We start from the raw sequence: 16,309 nt of genomic DNA, 5'->3' as shown, positions 1-16,309 counted from the left end.
AGTTCTTGTAGCTGCAATTGACAGTCTTCCTATCTATTTTCATTGCTTACTACTCCCTCCGTTTCAATTTAGATAAGGTAGTTTGACTTGACACGGAATTTAAGAAAAAAGAAGAAGACTTTTGAAAACTTGTGGTCTTAAAAGTTTAAGAGGTAAAAATTTTGTGGGACCATGATATTTGTGTGGTTATAAAAGCTTCTCATTAAGGGTAAAATTAATAAAATGAAGAGTTTAAAATTGAATTATTTCCAATTGTAGAAATGTGTTATTCTTTATAAAACAAACTAATAAGAAATGCGTGTCATCTAAATTGAAACACAAGGGGTATATAAGAACTTTACTAGCTTGGATAACAAATATAATTTCATATTCGGCTGCACAATAATTTGTCTATTAAAATTACATTGCTTACATCATTTTTGTTCATAAAGTCAGCCAAAATATTTCTGAGAAGAAAGCTTAGCTGGGAAATAAACAAAGACCTACTGTTTTGACCAGACTTATGAAAAACAAAAATTGTTTTAAAAAATGTTTTTTTCATATTTGTGTTTACTACAAATCCCACTTCTTGCCAAAACAAAAACTTTATAAAAGATCGTATGCTACAACTCCTTGAAACCCCACATGAACAAAATAAACCTTCCTTTTCACACCCAAAATGATGTCCTTCGACTTGGTTTCCATTTTCATATTTGCATCTTTCCTCTTTCTATTAAAGAAATGGATGAATTCCAAAAACCAAGCCAAAAGATTGCCTCCAGGTCCATGGAAACTACCTATTCTTGGAAGTATGCTTCATATGGTAGGTGGACTTCCACATCGTGTCCTAAGAGATTTAGCTAAAAAATATGGACCACTTATGCACCTTCAACTAGGTGAAGTTTCTGTGGTTGTGGTTACTTCACCTGAGATAGCAAAAGAAGTACTAAAAACTCATGACCTTGCTTTTGCATCTAGGCCAAAACTTTTGGCAGCAGAAATTGTCTTGTATGACTCTTCCGATGTTGCCTTTGCTCCCTATGGCGATTACTGGAGACAAATGCGTAAAATTTGTGTCTTGGAAGTGCTCAGTACCAAAAATGTTCGGTCATTCAGCTCGATTAGACGAGATGAAGTTGTTCGTCTTATTGAATTTTTTCGATCATCTTCTGGTAAGCCAGTTAATTTTACAAAAAGGATCTCTCTATTCATGAGCTTTATCATCTGTCGATCGGCATTTGGGACAGTATTCAAGGAGCAAGATGAATTTATACAAGTAATGAAAGATGTTACAGCCTTGCTGGAAGGGTTTGATGTGGCTGACATATTTCCTTCACTAAAGTTTCTTCATGTGCTCACTGGAATGAGGGCTAAAGCTATGAATCTCCACCATAAGGTAGATGACATTGTTGATAATATCATAAATGAGCACAAAAAAAACCTTGCAACTGGCAAGTTCAATGGTCAATTAGGAGGTGAAGATTTAATTGATGTACTACTAAGACTTAAGAAAGATGGAGGCTTTCAATTTCCAATCACCAACGACAACATCAAAGCTATTATTTATGTAAGTACTACATATTGCAAAAGTCTTCTCTAATTAGTCCCTTTATTCCTGTTTATGTGGTCCTATTATTTTTTATCTGTTCCAGAAAGACTAACCTCTTTCTTATGTTCAGAAATAATTTAATTTAAGCTTTTTATTTTATCCTTAATGACAAATTTTTATGGCTAAATAAATATTTTCAGGGACACCGCTTCGTCCGAAAATTTTACTAAATATATATATTAACACTGTACAAAAACGGATAAGTAGGAAAAAATGACACCTCTTGATATGAATTATGTGTTGGTGTGTTGGTATGTGCTTGCTTTTTCCCTAAGAGGTCAAAGGTTCAAACCTCAACTAGTACATTTTTCTTTTACAAATATTTGAGAGGACCTTTGTAATAAAAATTGTGATGAAGTAGAATTGAACACCTTTTCTAACTTAAGACTCAACAAAATCTTTAAACTAAGGTTATTTTTTGTCTAAAAGTATGATAATCAAAGTTATACTCCAATTCTTTTATAAATTTCGACACAGCTTACAAAAATTCTTGTGTACGCCCCTGAATATTTTAACATGTTTTAGATCATTAGTCCTATAATCATACAAATATTATAGTATATTTAAGATCACAAGTTTTGAAAGATTTTATTTCACATAATAAATTGAACGGGAGGAGTATCATTTTAGCCTACATTTAAGACCACGTAATTATTTTAGTATATTTAAGACCGCAAGTTTCAAATTGCATCAATTCTATTCAATAATTATTTTTGGTAATTATTTTGTCTTTTTATTTTCTTGAGCCGAAGGTCTTTCAGAGACAACCTCTCTATTCTTACGGGGTAGGGGTAAGGTCTGTGCACACACTACTCTCTCTAGACCCCATTAGTGAAAATTTTACTGAGTTATTATTGTTGTTGTAGAAAGTCGATTCAGTTAGCTTTCAAATATGTAAACTAATGATGCTTTCATAAAGCTGGAATTTACAGTTTTGGAAAGTACAATGAAAAGATTAAGTCAGCCATCACAACTTAGCATTCTAAGATAATGAAAAGAGTAGCAACATATTATGATAAAGAAATAATATTTCTTTCATTATACATATCAAGAAATTATTTTGGTCTAGATAATAGATGTTCCTTTCATTATATACATACATAAAGGTATTAGTATTTAGTAGCACAAGTCCAGATAAATAGGCTATTTGAATATTGAGTAGAAGTTGGTCAAGGAGTTTGTACAAGATGAATAACACACGTGAGATAATTTGACAATGCACCTTGCTCATAAATGTAGGACATGTTTGCTGCGGGAACAGAAACAACATCAACCACAATTGATTGGGCCATGGTGGAAATGATTAGGAATGCAAGTGTATTCGCCAAAGCTCAAGCAGAGGTAAGAGAAGTCTTTAACAGAAAAGAAACTTTTGATGAAAATGATGTCGAAGAGTTGAAATACCTAAAATTAGTCATTAAAGAAACTTTAAGACTCCATCCTCCGCTTCCACTTATGCTTCCAAGAGAATGTAGGGAAGAAACAAATATAAATGGCTATACTATTCCTTTGAAATCGAAAGTAATGGTTAATGTTTGGGCTATCGGAAGAGATCCAAAAAATTGGGATGATGCAGAAAGCTTTAAGCCTGAGAGATTTGAGCAGAGCTCTGTAGATTTTGTTGGTAATAATTTTGAATATCTTCCCTTTGGTAGTGGCAGGAGAATTTGCCCTGGAATATTATTTGGTTTAGCTAATATTTATTTACCACTAGCTCAATTATTGTATTATTTCGATTGGAAACTCCCTACTGGAATCAATCCAAGTGACCTAGACATGACTGAGTCGGATGGAGCAAGTTGTGCTAGAAAGAGTAACCTTTACTTGATAGCATCTCCGTATCAGCCTTCTCAAGAGTGATTCAATGGCATCAAACTTTATGCAGGGGTTCGCCTTATAAAGCTTGCTAAGCATCACTCTCCTCTCCCCTTTAAGTTTGCTTTGCATTGTCCATCCTTCCAGTGTACTTCTCTTCTTATGATGTTTTAGGCTTTACCTCTTTGTAATATACTGTGTCTTTAAGTATATGATATTTTCATTAGAGAATATCGAGTAACATTTTCTGTTAATTTTAGTAAGTTGCCGTGGGAACACAATATATGAAAGTACGGGAGGGGTAAATTGTATGCCTATTAAAATTTGGTCGACTATAGTACGGACTTAGTCGACTGATACGGAGACAGCCTGCACAGAACTGTTAGTCCTTTCGATTTAAACAAGTATAAATCACAACAAATAGTAAAGGAACAGAATATAATATGAGAGCAATAAAGTAAATGACACCAGAAATTTTATACTGGTTCGGAACCAATGTGGTATCCTAATCCAGTCCTCTTGGGTTGCAAGAGTGTTGTCTTTTAGATCTCTTTATAAATTGAAATGAGTACAGCCTTTGTGGTTTTCAGCGATCACCACCAACGTTGACAAGGTTGGTTTTCACTCGCTCACTAACAACGACACTTGGGTTTTCACTCGCTCACCAAAGAAACGAACAATGACACAACCTCTTAGTATTTTTCCCTTTCTCTCTATCTTTTATGACACTAGTAAACTTAAGAATACAATGCTTGACTAAGGTGTAGAAAGAGTAGGAAAGTTGTCTGCGAAGCTGGTGCTTCGTTACTGGAGCATTCTGGTATTTATAATTATTGTCTGGAAATAGTCGTTACTGATGATTCCTTGATTGTTGGCTTTGTCCCTTCTTCCGAAATATTACTTTCGGGATATATTTCTCCTTAAGTAAAGAGATCAATGGATACTCTTTGAATTTAGACAGTCTTTTCTTTTCTTTTGAACTCTGACTGAATCTTCCCTTTCTAACATTGAGATGTACTATGAATTTGGTCCTTCCTTGACAACTCCGTATGAATCTGGATGATTGTCGAGTCTTCTTAAACTCGTTGAATTTCTTTCTTTGGTCTTCTATCGGATTATATGGCATAAGAGAATTCTTTAATTACAACAAAATTGTTCCTTACATGAAGAGAATCATGCATCCTCATATCTTCCTTCAATGGATAAGTATTCCATATCTTCTTTCACATAATGGAATATTTGACCACTTTATATGGATGTGATTCCATATATTGTGCTGTTCTTTATATTGTGAATGACTTTTCCTTTTGAAGCATAAGTAATTAAGGTTAAAATAGTACGGTATAGCCAGTTTTCGGACTGGTCATTCAAAGATAGCCACCGTTTATGAAGTCAATGAAAAATAATCACTATTTTGTTGCAACAGAGATCGGTCCCGCATAATATACGAGAGTTCGGTGCATCTGTGTACGAACTCCAGCATATTATGCTGGACCGGTATACTTTGCTGACTCCTGTATAATATACGGGAGACTGGAGCACCGGTGCTCCAAACTCCAGTATATTATACTGGACATTTATACTTGCTGGAACTCTAGTATATTATGCTGGAGTTCTAGTGTAATTATGCTGGAATTCCAACATAGTTATCCTGGAACTCCCGTATAATATGATGGAGTTCAAGCATACTTATGCTGGAACTCCAGTATAATATACGGGCGTACTTTCCGAGTTTTGAACAGTGTTTTCGCTCTGATTTATCTTTACATGAAAAGTGGCTAAATTTCGATTACTTTTGAAATTGAGCTATTTTTGAATGACCAGTTATAAATCTGACTATTTATAAATTTCTCCCGTAATTAAGTGCGATGTTGATTGTAATAAGGAAAAATAGTAAGTAATTTCACCTTCTTTCTTTATCCCATGTGAGATGCTTTTTCCCACTAAATATTTTCTTTATCATTCTGGGAATATTCACAACTTCAATCTCAAGTATACTTAATGGAGCAAACACTGCAACTTCACCCGGTTCTTGATTGATTTCTCCATTTGATTGAACTTTACTGAATCTTCTCAAAATTTATCTCTTAATTTTCTCGGCAGAGATATTTTCTTTCCTTTTGTTTTTCTTGTACCAATCTTCTAAAGATCTTCTATAATTTTTTTTCCATATCCTCTTTGATATATTTTTAAACTTTCTTCCAGCAAGGTAAATCATTCCAATAAATCTAAATAATATACTCCATAAAAGTAGTATGCATTGTAGATATTTCCTTCCTTAACTTTGTAGTAAATTAACCATCATTCTTCCATCTGCTTTCCATAATAAATCTGTAGCAATAAATTTATCACGAGTAAATGTTCTTTGATTAAACCTTATGTTGGTGTGGTATTGTCAAAATTAGTTTATGAAACTTTTCCCTCATTTTCATCTTTTCCTTCTTCTTCCCTCTCCGTTACAAACTAGTTTTCCAGATGAGTCTAAGTAGGCGTTGGACATAAAAATTATAATTTTTAAAAATAAATAGTATTTGAAGTTAAGTTGAAAAATAGTATTTAGAATTTGAAATTATGTTTGGACATGCATTTCACTCCAAAAAATATTGCAATTTTATGAGTGAGAGAAAAAATTCTGAAAATTTTGATTTGAAAAACTCATTTTTTTTTTAAAGTCTTCAAAAACTTACAAAATTTATCCGAAAAGAGAAAAAAAATTATGGACAAAATGAGTTATAGTAATAATGGATCCAAATATGAACATCACTGCTGTCCACTCAAAGCCCCTACATTGGAAATCCGCCGAAATTAAAAGGACCAAAGTAGAAATTTTGTGTTAAATCATTAAGTTCCCAATTTGAGCAATGATATTGCCAAATAGGTCCTCGTTTTCCGTTTATATATATATATATATAGGTCTTATTTTTATATTCTTTTTAAAGAAAAGGTCACTTTAATATATTCAGTAAGCTTTTAGTCCTGATGTTTCTGATTTACTCTTAATAACACTTTCTTATAGAATAAGGTGTTTTATATTTGCAATAAACAGTTTCAAGAACCACAATGTATCAGAATTATGTATTTCGTTGTTGACCTGATTAATCTGATTAATTTCTGTTGTAATTAATACATTCAAGCAACTGAAGAAGAAAGTTTTGCGTGCAAGACTATTACTACATCCGTTTCACTTTACGTGAACTTATTTGACTGGGCACGGAGTTTAAGGAAAGAGAGAAGACTTTTGATCTTGTGGTCTAAAATGAGACACATATATTATGTGTGGCTATAAATCTTTGTGTAAAGGTAAATTGTTTCCAAATAAGGAAATGAGTCATTCTTTTTGACACGGACTAAAAAAGAAATAGGTTCACATAAATTGAAACGGAGGGAGTATCATTTTGTATAGCTAATTGACGGTGAATTGAAATTTTGTTTTTTTCTTTAATGAGTTTTTTGGAAGTATCTTTAAGTTGTGGGCTACACAAAAATAGTGTTATTCCTTGAAAGATGTGGTATTAGACTGTCCACATAAGAAGTTATATCTAGGAAGTGATAAGTTAGGATGATGAAATCGTAAAGTTTTTAAAAAAATTTTTTAGAGTTGATTACTTCCTATATATAGTAGATCAAGCCATTTTTCACTAAAAAATAGATTTGAACAATTTGAAGTATACGGAGATATTTTTGATTTCATATTAAAAGGTAAAAAAAATGTGATTATTAGATGACCAAAATATGAAAAAACAGTGCCTTAACCTTGTTCCTTAAAACATAATAGTCAAATTCATATTGATGGTTTAGACTTATTTCTTGAATTAAGAATACTAAGGGAAATAGTATCAGTAGAAGATAATAGATTAATGGATATACTCAATTAAATAAAAAGTTTTGATTCTTTTTCAAATGCTTATTTTGCATAATCATGTTAACAGTTCCTATAATATATAACAGTTCCTAGAGCCACCCCTGTTTATATAATGGGTCAATTAGAACTTTATATTTAATCGACATAATACATATTTTACCCTCTCGGTTACACAAAAATCTCTATTATATAAATAGGGGTGGCTCCAGCGCAAGTGTGGTCTAAAGCCAAATTTTAATATGAGGCCTAATATTTTTCAAAATAAAGTTCTTATATATATATATATATATATATATATATATATATATATATTTGAAGTCTATTCTTCCAGCTTTCTGAGATGCAAAGTTGTTAATAATTGTATTGATATGATTTTTTCTAATAATTAATTGATAATATGATTAAATATGTTTATTTGAAGTCTATTCTTCCAGCTTTCTGAGATGCAAAGTTGTTAATAATTGTATTGATATGATTTTTTCTAATAATTAATTGATAATATGATTAACCCATTAATTAATCTTTCTTGAGATACTATTGATCTTAAGTAAGATTTTATCAATGTTAATTTTGAAAAACTCGCGCTAGAGCCACCCCTGTTTATATAATAGAAAACTTATCAAAATTTTACATTTATTTGGAACCTAAATTTTTGTCACCGGTAATATAAACAATTACGACAATCGTTTTGTTATTTCTAATCAACATGTGACGTAGTGACAACAAAGTTTTATCACCAAACATACAATGTTTAAATGGTGACGACTTAAAATTTTGTAGCTAAGTGATACAATTATTTTCTACGAAAAAGATTCATAGCAAGATAATATGATCTTTGGCTACTATTGTTTATGGTTACAACTGACAAATATTATTTCAAACGCTCTTCATAGACTTAAAGCCCAATTTTTGTTGTCATGTATGGCTGCTATTTAATTTTCTGTGTTTAAATATTTAAAGCTGAAAATGGTATTGAATAATTACTAATTAGTTAGACTTGATATGATGAATCTGATCAATAAGGTGAAATTTGTTTTGGCCGTGTGTCATTCATTGAAGCTAAGGAGCACGAAACGTGACTGATGCTATATTTTTTACATCCTTGAGTTACTAATTCTGAGTTCTAAAAAAGAATTAAATTGTTTAAAGATTATTTTGGGCTGTGAAAGATAGGAAATCTTAGATAAGAATATTGTTAACTTTGAGGATTGTAGACAAACACATTAAGAATCGAGGTGAGAAGGTGACTTCCTGTATATTCATATGCATACTTGTGTGCTATTTTATACCGTAAGGGGATTGGAGCAGGCTACTATGAGATGTTCATGGTACACTCCTCTTCCCGCCGAACCCCTTTTCTCCTCGGTCCACAAAGAAAAAATGTAGGACTGGTGCCATAGAGTTACATAAAGCATAGTCCTAGTTAATCTAACTAATTTGATCCTTATAGATAGACTAGGTTATCCTCTAACTACTCGATATACTAGGCTTGACATCCTCAGCTGTTGTTGAGTTTAGTGCTCTGTACTCAGCCTCTACACATGACCTTGCCACTTGTGTGTTGTTTCTTAATTAGATTAGATGCCCAAGATATACAATTTGCACCTAGATAAATTGTGCAGTTGATATTCTTGTTGTGGTTCATCCTTCCCAATTTTCATCGGAGAATGCATATAATCTGAGAGATGACATTGCTGACACTTGAAAAAACGGCTTTCAAGGTCTCGTCGCTTAGGCGAATCACTTGAGCCCTGAAACGTTTTCGGTGCCATTGAACTAGACCAGTGAGCTATTACGCTTTCTTCAAAGGATGGATGCTTCCAAGCCCACCACTGATTGTCATCACTCGATCACTTCCTTTTTCACTAAGTGACTACTTAGGGACCTTAGCGTAAGCAAACTATGCATGCTAAGAGGAGAGGAGAGATGTTCGCAATTACTATCAAAACAAACCTGCCCCCTATCTTCTAAAGGGGCTCGTCACTTCGTTCGTACCTTCTTGGCTTAAGCTTCCACTGAACAACATGACCTTGTCGCCCCACCACTAGCAAAAGCTAAGTGCTTGAAAAGCACGCTAAGAAAGGTTGCTTCTTTAAGCAATCTGAGCCCATATTGAGTAATTTTGTTTACATATCTGAGAATCCTCTTCGAGCTTGAAGATGTTCACTATTTGGATTTTGTTCACAGCGTATGATATGTCAGGCTGTCATGTCCCAAACCTGAGGAGGTGTGGCTGACACTCGGTACCTTAGTGGCCAGAGCGAACCACTCAGTAACTCATTCATTCCTTTTGTAATTATCATAGGCCAACATGACCACAACTCGTAATGTACAATTGTAAGTGGGCAAATGTTATATTAATGAACCATCGTTCTTAAAACATGAATACATATGGGTCGTTAAGGCCTCTAACATACTGTACATAATAAACCTGTATCCACAAAGCCTCTAAGATTATCTGACATCAAATGGGACAGAGTATCGGCCTACCCATAAGTGTGTAGCAAAATTCTGACACGATATCTCATAAAACTCGGCTACACTCCAAATGAGGTGGAGTCTTACCAATCCTTTGCTGAATGCTGACCTCGTCTACTATGAGGGCTCGTCAAACTGATTGTCTATACCTGCATGCATGAATGCAGCGTCCCCACAAAAGGACGTCAGTACGAATAATGTGCTGAGTATGTAAGGCACATAAATGAATATATAAAAGACCTGGAAGAAACACGGAGTAAATGACTTAACTTGTAAGTCTAGGTAACTCTGTAAATCATGAAATGCTTATAGTGTCATACATATCCATATGAATGTCATGTCGTGCATAGGTACATGTATTCATAACATCATCAAGCCTTTGAGGGCATCCCATCATATCATCTCGGCCACTGTGGGCAAAATCATCAATGTATACCAACTGATCAGGTGGTGGTGCGTATATAACGCCGTAACCTTTTCCCATATCTCATATACATATAAATACATATATACATGTATATAACGTCATCTGGCCATGAGTCAATGTACATGTATGAATAAATGCAATGCATGACAAGTGCGTCAATAAAATCTTTCGGAATGTCATAAGACCATTATGCCTTTGATTATAAACTTTATCAATTTATGTATTTTCTGAGACCCATGAACAGATGATAGAATAATAGAACACATGGCGAATCAAGAACATAAGCATCTCTAGTATTTCTATGAATAGAGTCATTTATGAAAATTGGGCATTTGCTTTTTTTTTTTTGTGTCGTATAAATCATGCCAAAAGGAAAGAAAGGATAGCCTTAACATACCTAGATTAGGGGAAAATCCGTATAATATTATTGGAAAAGATTGCACCGTTTCATCCATGAGAAGCTACAAATCTGGCACCGGATCCTCCATAGCTTTTGGCACAAAGCAATTGCAGTTAATAACAACATTCCATCTCTTTACTTATATAAGCTCCGTTTAATACTACAAGACCAGTCTCCTAATTTTTCCTAATGCTTCTTCCAATCACTACATACTCTCAGTGACATGAACGGGTTCCAAAGTCCAAAGAGGTCAGCGATAACCGGTGTAATCAAAATGAAGAGAGAATTACCACATCCTTGTGATTATATCACAATATGGAATTAGTGATCAAGAGATAATCAAGCTACAACTTTAGGCATTCTAGTGACCAGTAAAACTTAGGAGTTAAACCTTCCTTGCTTGGTAAAAAATGACCATAATATTTGTTCGACAAAGATCTCCCCTCCATATCAAATTGCAAGGTAACACCGTCAGACCTAATCTATTAACTTAAACTTCATAGGCCAGTTTTAGAAAGGATAAGACCATGTTGAAGTTGCTGTCACTAACATTACTCTTGAAATTTAATAGGCAGTCCACCATATAACATTCAAGCATTATGTAAAGTAGCTATGACTTGTCAACAACGTGTTCTAACAAATACATGAGTCACAATCTTTCTATAGAAAAATATGTCACGTTATGGCTTATCTAAAGCCTTAATTAATCACCACTGATTCTTAATTATCTTGCTAATATCCCATTAAACAAATAATTAACTAGTTACCCACATAGTTAAGAATTATCTCAAATTACTTAAAATACTACTTACTTTTGACATAGTTTATATAACTTACTATAATGGTCATGTGGTACCATATAAAATAAATACATATACTATTATTTTATTAAAACATCCATGTAAAAATACATATTTTCTCAACTTATAATTTTTGTACTCTTAATTCTTAAAATGGTAAAAAGGTAACCTTCTTTTCTTGAAAAATAATTTCTATCTTTACAATAAAGAAAATCTCATAAACTTTCTTATATTATGTGTATAATTTAAAACATATTTGGAAGTAGTAATATTAATAACTATATAAAATCATATTTTTCAAACTATTTTACAATACCATACACTGGCTGCTTCAAGGGAAATTTTGTATTTTAATATATTCACAAACTCAACAATTCCACCTTATATCTAAACTTGGATTTGTGAAAGTTTTTTCTCTCTCCTCTCTCTAGAAATCCTTTTCTCTCAACAACGACTAGTTCTTATCACTAAAACTTGCGCGTACGACCCACGCTCGACCAAATGGAGCTGTCAAGAGGCTTCCCACCGGCGCGTACGACAGCACAACCCCCAACAGGCGACCATTAGAGAGGAGCATAAACAAGGAAAATCTACATATGCAAACACCATCTCTGCTCCATCCTCATCTTCCCAGAACCCCATCCCAAATCCAAATCGGCTAGATAAAGAAAAGTCATAGCAAGGCACACGACTCATAACGGCATGCCGGCAGTGATATTCAAAGCAAAAGACTACCATGGCATCATGGCGGACTCATGTAAGTATACAATTGTGGGATGATTTCTCCGTCCCCTTCCCCAAATTGACTGAATTAGGTCACGTTTTAAGGAAATTGTTCCACTTAAAGGAACGACTAGAATTGTGAAGACAATCACAATGTCTTCATCGACCTGTTCAATGAAGAAGACTAGAAAATTGTTTGGTTCAGACGAGTAATTGAGATCGACAGAATGCAAATGTGGCTTCAAAAGTGGTCACGGATTTCAAACCAGAGGAGGATCTACCAGTCGTTCTGAAGTGGGTTCTTCTGCCGGCGCTCCCCTTCCATATGCATGACTGACACTATATAAAACAGCTATTGAGCTCTGTAGGTATGCCCATAGCTCTAGATGCTGTTACAATAGGTAGAACTAGGCCTAGAATGGCCAAAATTAGAGTGGAGGTGGACCTCTTGAAACCACTGCCACAAAGTGTATTCGTGGGACAAGAATACGACGAGTCCCCGTTAAAGGGATATACTAAAAAATTAAATTAAAATACGAAGGTGTTCCGAAGTACTGCAAACACTGCCGGAAATTGGGACACTACATTGCTAATTGTAGGGCTCTTGAAAAAAAAGGCCAGTCAACTTAAGGAAGAGGGAGTTGGAGATGAGAACACAATGAATGATGAAGATACACTCCCTATGAACAAGAAAACTGTTAATAGCAATGTTGATAAGGAAGACAAAGTTCAGGTTGTTGCTCAAACTAAGGTCACCGATAGAATGAAATAGGAAGATGACAATTTGAAGAACATTTCCACAAAGGAGGAAAGAGGCATGAAAAAAAGATCTAAGAAGAAGAAAACCAAGAAGATGCCAAAGAAGAAAAGCAAAGTAATGTTCAAACCTGCTCAAAATAGTATCAAACAGAATGCTATATCTGCATCGCCGAGCAAACAAAATGACCATTCCATAGCAGAGATAAGGGACAGCTTACTCGACTAGGAAGACAATGTTGTGCAAAGTAATGGCAATGCTTTGTAAGATGAAGATAAACAGTCCAGTTCCAATGAAATGTCAAGGGAAGGAGGAAACTCCTAACATACATGTACAGGAAGACAACAAGGGAGCCAAAAATGAAATTAATAGAGAGGAGGAGGAAAATAGGGCAAAAAACTGCAACAGTTCCAGTGATACAGATACCTCCACAGTGGCAACTGAAATAAAAAATTTGCCTAGCATAAATTTGGTTGTTGACTTAAATTGCAAAGAAAGGGATCAAGAAACATCAAAAAACAGTATCAACAATAACAATTAGAACATCACAAGAGGAAGCAACACAGAAAATGAAGACATACAGGGAGTATCTAAAAGTCGAGAGGATGGAAATCAATACATTGCCAAAAGAGGGAGAAGTGAAACAAGAAAGAGTAGCAAAAAAAGTCATAGAAACAAAACACACCCTTCACAAAGAAGGAAACAAAGAGAGGATAATGCCCCAGATTGTTCCTATGATTAGTGCAATTTTCTGAAACATAGGGGGTAAGGTCTAAAAAAGCCATTCACATGCTTAAAACATTAATTGACAACAACAACACTCACTTTGTAGCTATCTTTGAGCCTTTTATTTCCAAAGAAAAGGTGGATGGTCACAGGAGATTCTTAGGTTTTCAGCACTGCCATTCAAATAGTAATGGTCAAATTTGGTGTTTCTGGAACTCTTTGAACAACAAGAAGGTCTTTTTAGATAGTGATCAGCATATTACCATTAAGTTGGAGAAGGCTATTAGTAATAAGAACATTCTTATTACGGTTGTCTATGATAAGTGTAACTAAGAAGATAGAAAGCTTCTCTGGTTATCATTGCAAGATGATAGTAATCTGGTGGATGTACCTTGGTGTATTGGGGGAGACTTTAATGTAATCCTTGATCCAAATGAAAAATTGGGGGGCAAACCTCATAGAATGTATAAGAGCATAGATTTTTAGAATTATATGGATAACTGTGGAGTTACTGATATTGGCTTCTCGGGGCTTAAGTTTACTTGGTGAAACAACATGAGACCAAGGAAAAGAATTTGGAAGAGGTTGAATAGAGTCTTCGTGAATGATCTGTGGGATAATCTCTTTCAAAGATGCTCTATTATGCACATGGCTAGGACTGGTTCTGGCCATAGACCTTTACTCATGAAAAATCTCAATGTGAATCTCAACTGCATTAAATATTTCAGATTTCTAAATTGTTGGTTAAAGCTGCCAGGTTTCTATGATGTGGTTAAGGAAAGGTGGAACTTAGAGGTTTCAGATAACCCCGTGTGGATTTTGCAATCAAAGCTGAAGGCTCTCAGTAGAAAACTAACTAAATGGTCTAGGGAAGACATTGGCGACATTAATGAGGCTGTTAACAACTGGAAAGCAAAACTTCAATATTTAGAGGATAGAGATATTGAAGACAATACAGAAGAGAGTAGAGAAGAAATAAACAGAGCCCATGCCGAATACATTAGATGGTTAAGCATCCAAGACTCTCTTCTCAAGCAAAAATGTAGAATAAAATGGTTCGAAGATGGCGATAAAAATTCCATGTATTTTCACTGTACTCTCAGGGAAAAAAGGCAGAAGCAACAGGTAAACAGAATTAAAAATCATAAGGGGAAATGGATCATGGGTAATAAAAAATCTCAAAGGCAGCAGTCAAGCACTTAAATGCCCAGTTCAACCTTCCTCATCCTCACCTCAATCCCTCTATTCTGGAATATATTCCTAAATGTATCACGGAGCAGGACAATGAATTTCTCTGTAGGATGCCAGATGATGAGGAGATAAAAAATGCAGTCCTCACCCTGAGTGCTAATAGCACAACTGGCCCAGATGGATACAATGGTGCTTTTTTCCACAATTGCTGGGACATTATCAGAAAGGAAGCCAGTGCTTTTGTGCTGGAAGTCTTCAAAGGGAAAGGTTTGACTAAATTTTTCTCACATACTTGCTTAGTTTTGATTACCAAAGTTGACTCCCCTGCAAAGTTTTTTGAGTTTAGACCAATTAGTTTAACTAATTTTTCCAACAAGATTATTTTTAAAATTCTATCTATAAGGCTTAATCCTTTGTTGCATAAATTAGTTTCCCCTAATCAAAGTGGCTTTGTGAAGGATATAATAATTTATGAAAATTCTCTTTTAGCTCAAAAGATTATTCATAATATCTTGACAGAAATAAGGGAGGTAATGTTGTCATTAAACTTGATATGGCTAAGGCATATGATAGAATGTCATGGCCCTTTCTATAATCTGTGTTAGGAAAATTTGGGTTCTCCAATCAGTGGGTAGACATAGTACAAAATCTGATTTCTAATGTGTGGTACTCCATCATCATTAATGGTTCTAGACATGGTTTTTTCTCATCTTCTCAAGGTCTTAAACAAGATGACCCCCTATCCCCCTCCCTTTTTATTATCGCTGCTGAGGTTCTCTCTAGGTCTCTTAAAAACTTGCATAATCACCCGGATTTTACCCCCTTTGCTATGCATGATAAGGTTCCAAAAGTTAACCATTTAGCCTATGCAGATGATATTGTAATTTTCTGTAGTGTTACCTCTAAATCTATTAAGCTTGTAATGAAACAAATTGGCAATTATGAGGATAGATCTGGTCAACTAGTTAACAGAGACAAAACTGTTTTCCTTACTGCTCCTAAGACTTCTGCAAACATAATTAATAGAATTAGACAGTGCTCTGGCTTTATGGATAAGAATTTTCCTTTAAACTACCTTGGTTGTCCTCTCTATGTGGGTAGAAAAAGAACTGAATATTTTGACATCTTGCTTAGTAAAATTGTGAAAAGGCTTAATGGGTGGAAAGACAAACTACTGTCATATGGTGGTAAGATTGTGTTGATCAAAGGTGTCCTTCAATCCTTGCCTATTAATACTCTTTCTACTATGTCACCCCCCAAGGCTACTTTTAAACTTATTGAAAAGTACTTTGCTAACTTTTTGTTGGGGTAACTCAAGTGAGCCTATGAGGTACCATTGGAGCTCCTGGAACAACCTCTCCTTTCCTACGGAGGTGGGGGGAATTGGAGTTCGAAAAATGGAAGATATCAGTGATATGCTTGCTATGAAGAGATGATGGAGGATTAGGTCCACATCATCTCTCTGAGCAATATATGTTAGGCATAAATATTGTATTAGATCTCACTTGGTTTCAAAACAATGGCTAGCAGGGAACTCTCATG

General features: G+C 34.5%; 2 protein-coding genes across 2 annotated transcripts; both read left to right on the top strand.

Annotated features, from left to right (window-relative positions):
- The first annotated feature begins 575 nt into the window (after window positions 1–575).
- On the top strand, window positions 576–3,634 carry LOC104243425 (premnaspirodiene oxygenase-like). Its single transcript, XM_009798608.2, has 2 exons — window positions 576–1,546; window positions 2,828–3,634. The coding sequence occupies exons 1-2, from the start codon at window positions 659–661 to the stop codon at window positions 3,446–3,448; spliced, it is 1,509 nt and encodes a 502-aa protein (XP_009796910.1). The 5' UTR covers window positions 576–658; the 3' UTR covers window positions 3,449–3,634.
- A 10,590-nt stretch (window positions 3,635–14,224) lies between these two features.
- LOC138889108 (uncharacterized) lies at window positions 14,225–16,079 on the top strand. Its single transcript, XM_070171669.1, has 4 exons — window positions 14,225–14,701; window positions 14,857–15,034; window positions 15,197–15,297; window positions 15,396–16,079. Exons 1-4 carry the CDS (start codon window positions 14,225–14,227, stop codon window positions 16,077–16,079), a joined length of 1,440 nt encoding a protein of 479 aa, XP_070027770.1.
- The last annotated feature ends 230 nt before the right edge of the window (window positions 16,080–16,309 follow it).

The sequence above is a fragment of the Nicotiana sylvestris genome, chromosome 4 (assembly GCF_000393655.2).
Source record: "Nicotiana sylvestris chromosome 4, ASM39365v2, whole genome shotgun sequence".
NCBI classification, from domain to species: Eukaryota; Viridiplantae; Streptophyta; class Magnoliopsida; order Solanales; family Solanaceae; genus Nicotiana; species Nicotiana sylvestris.
Note: the sequence above shows the minus strand (reverse complement) of the source record. Positions and strands in the feature narration are given on the sequence as shown.

Excerpts from the sequence above, each read along its gene's own strand:
- LOC104243425 (XM_009798608.2), top strand. The coding sequence starts at position 659 with ATGATGTCCTTCGACTTGGTTTCCATTTTCATATTTGCATCTTTCCTC. Across the intron at positions 1,547-2,827 it reads ACATCAAAGCTATTATTTAT|GACATGTTTGCTGCGGGAAC; the intron begins GTAAGTACTACA and ends TCATAAATGTAG.
- LOC138889108 (XM_070171669.1), top strand. The coding sequence starts at position 14,225 with ATGGCTAGGACTGGTTCTGGCCATAGACCTTTACTCATGAAAAATCTC. Across the intron at positions 14,702-14,856 it reads AAAAAAGGCAGAAGCAACAG|GACAATGAATTTCTCTGTAG; the intron begins GTAAACAGAATT and ends ATCACGGAGCAG. Across the intron at positions 15,035-15,196 it reads GGAAGTCTTCAAAGGGAAAG|TTTCCCCTAATCAAAGTGGC; the intron begins GTTTGACTAAAT and ends TGCATAAATTAG.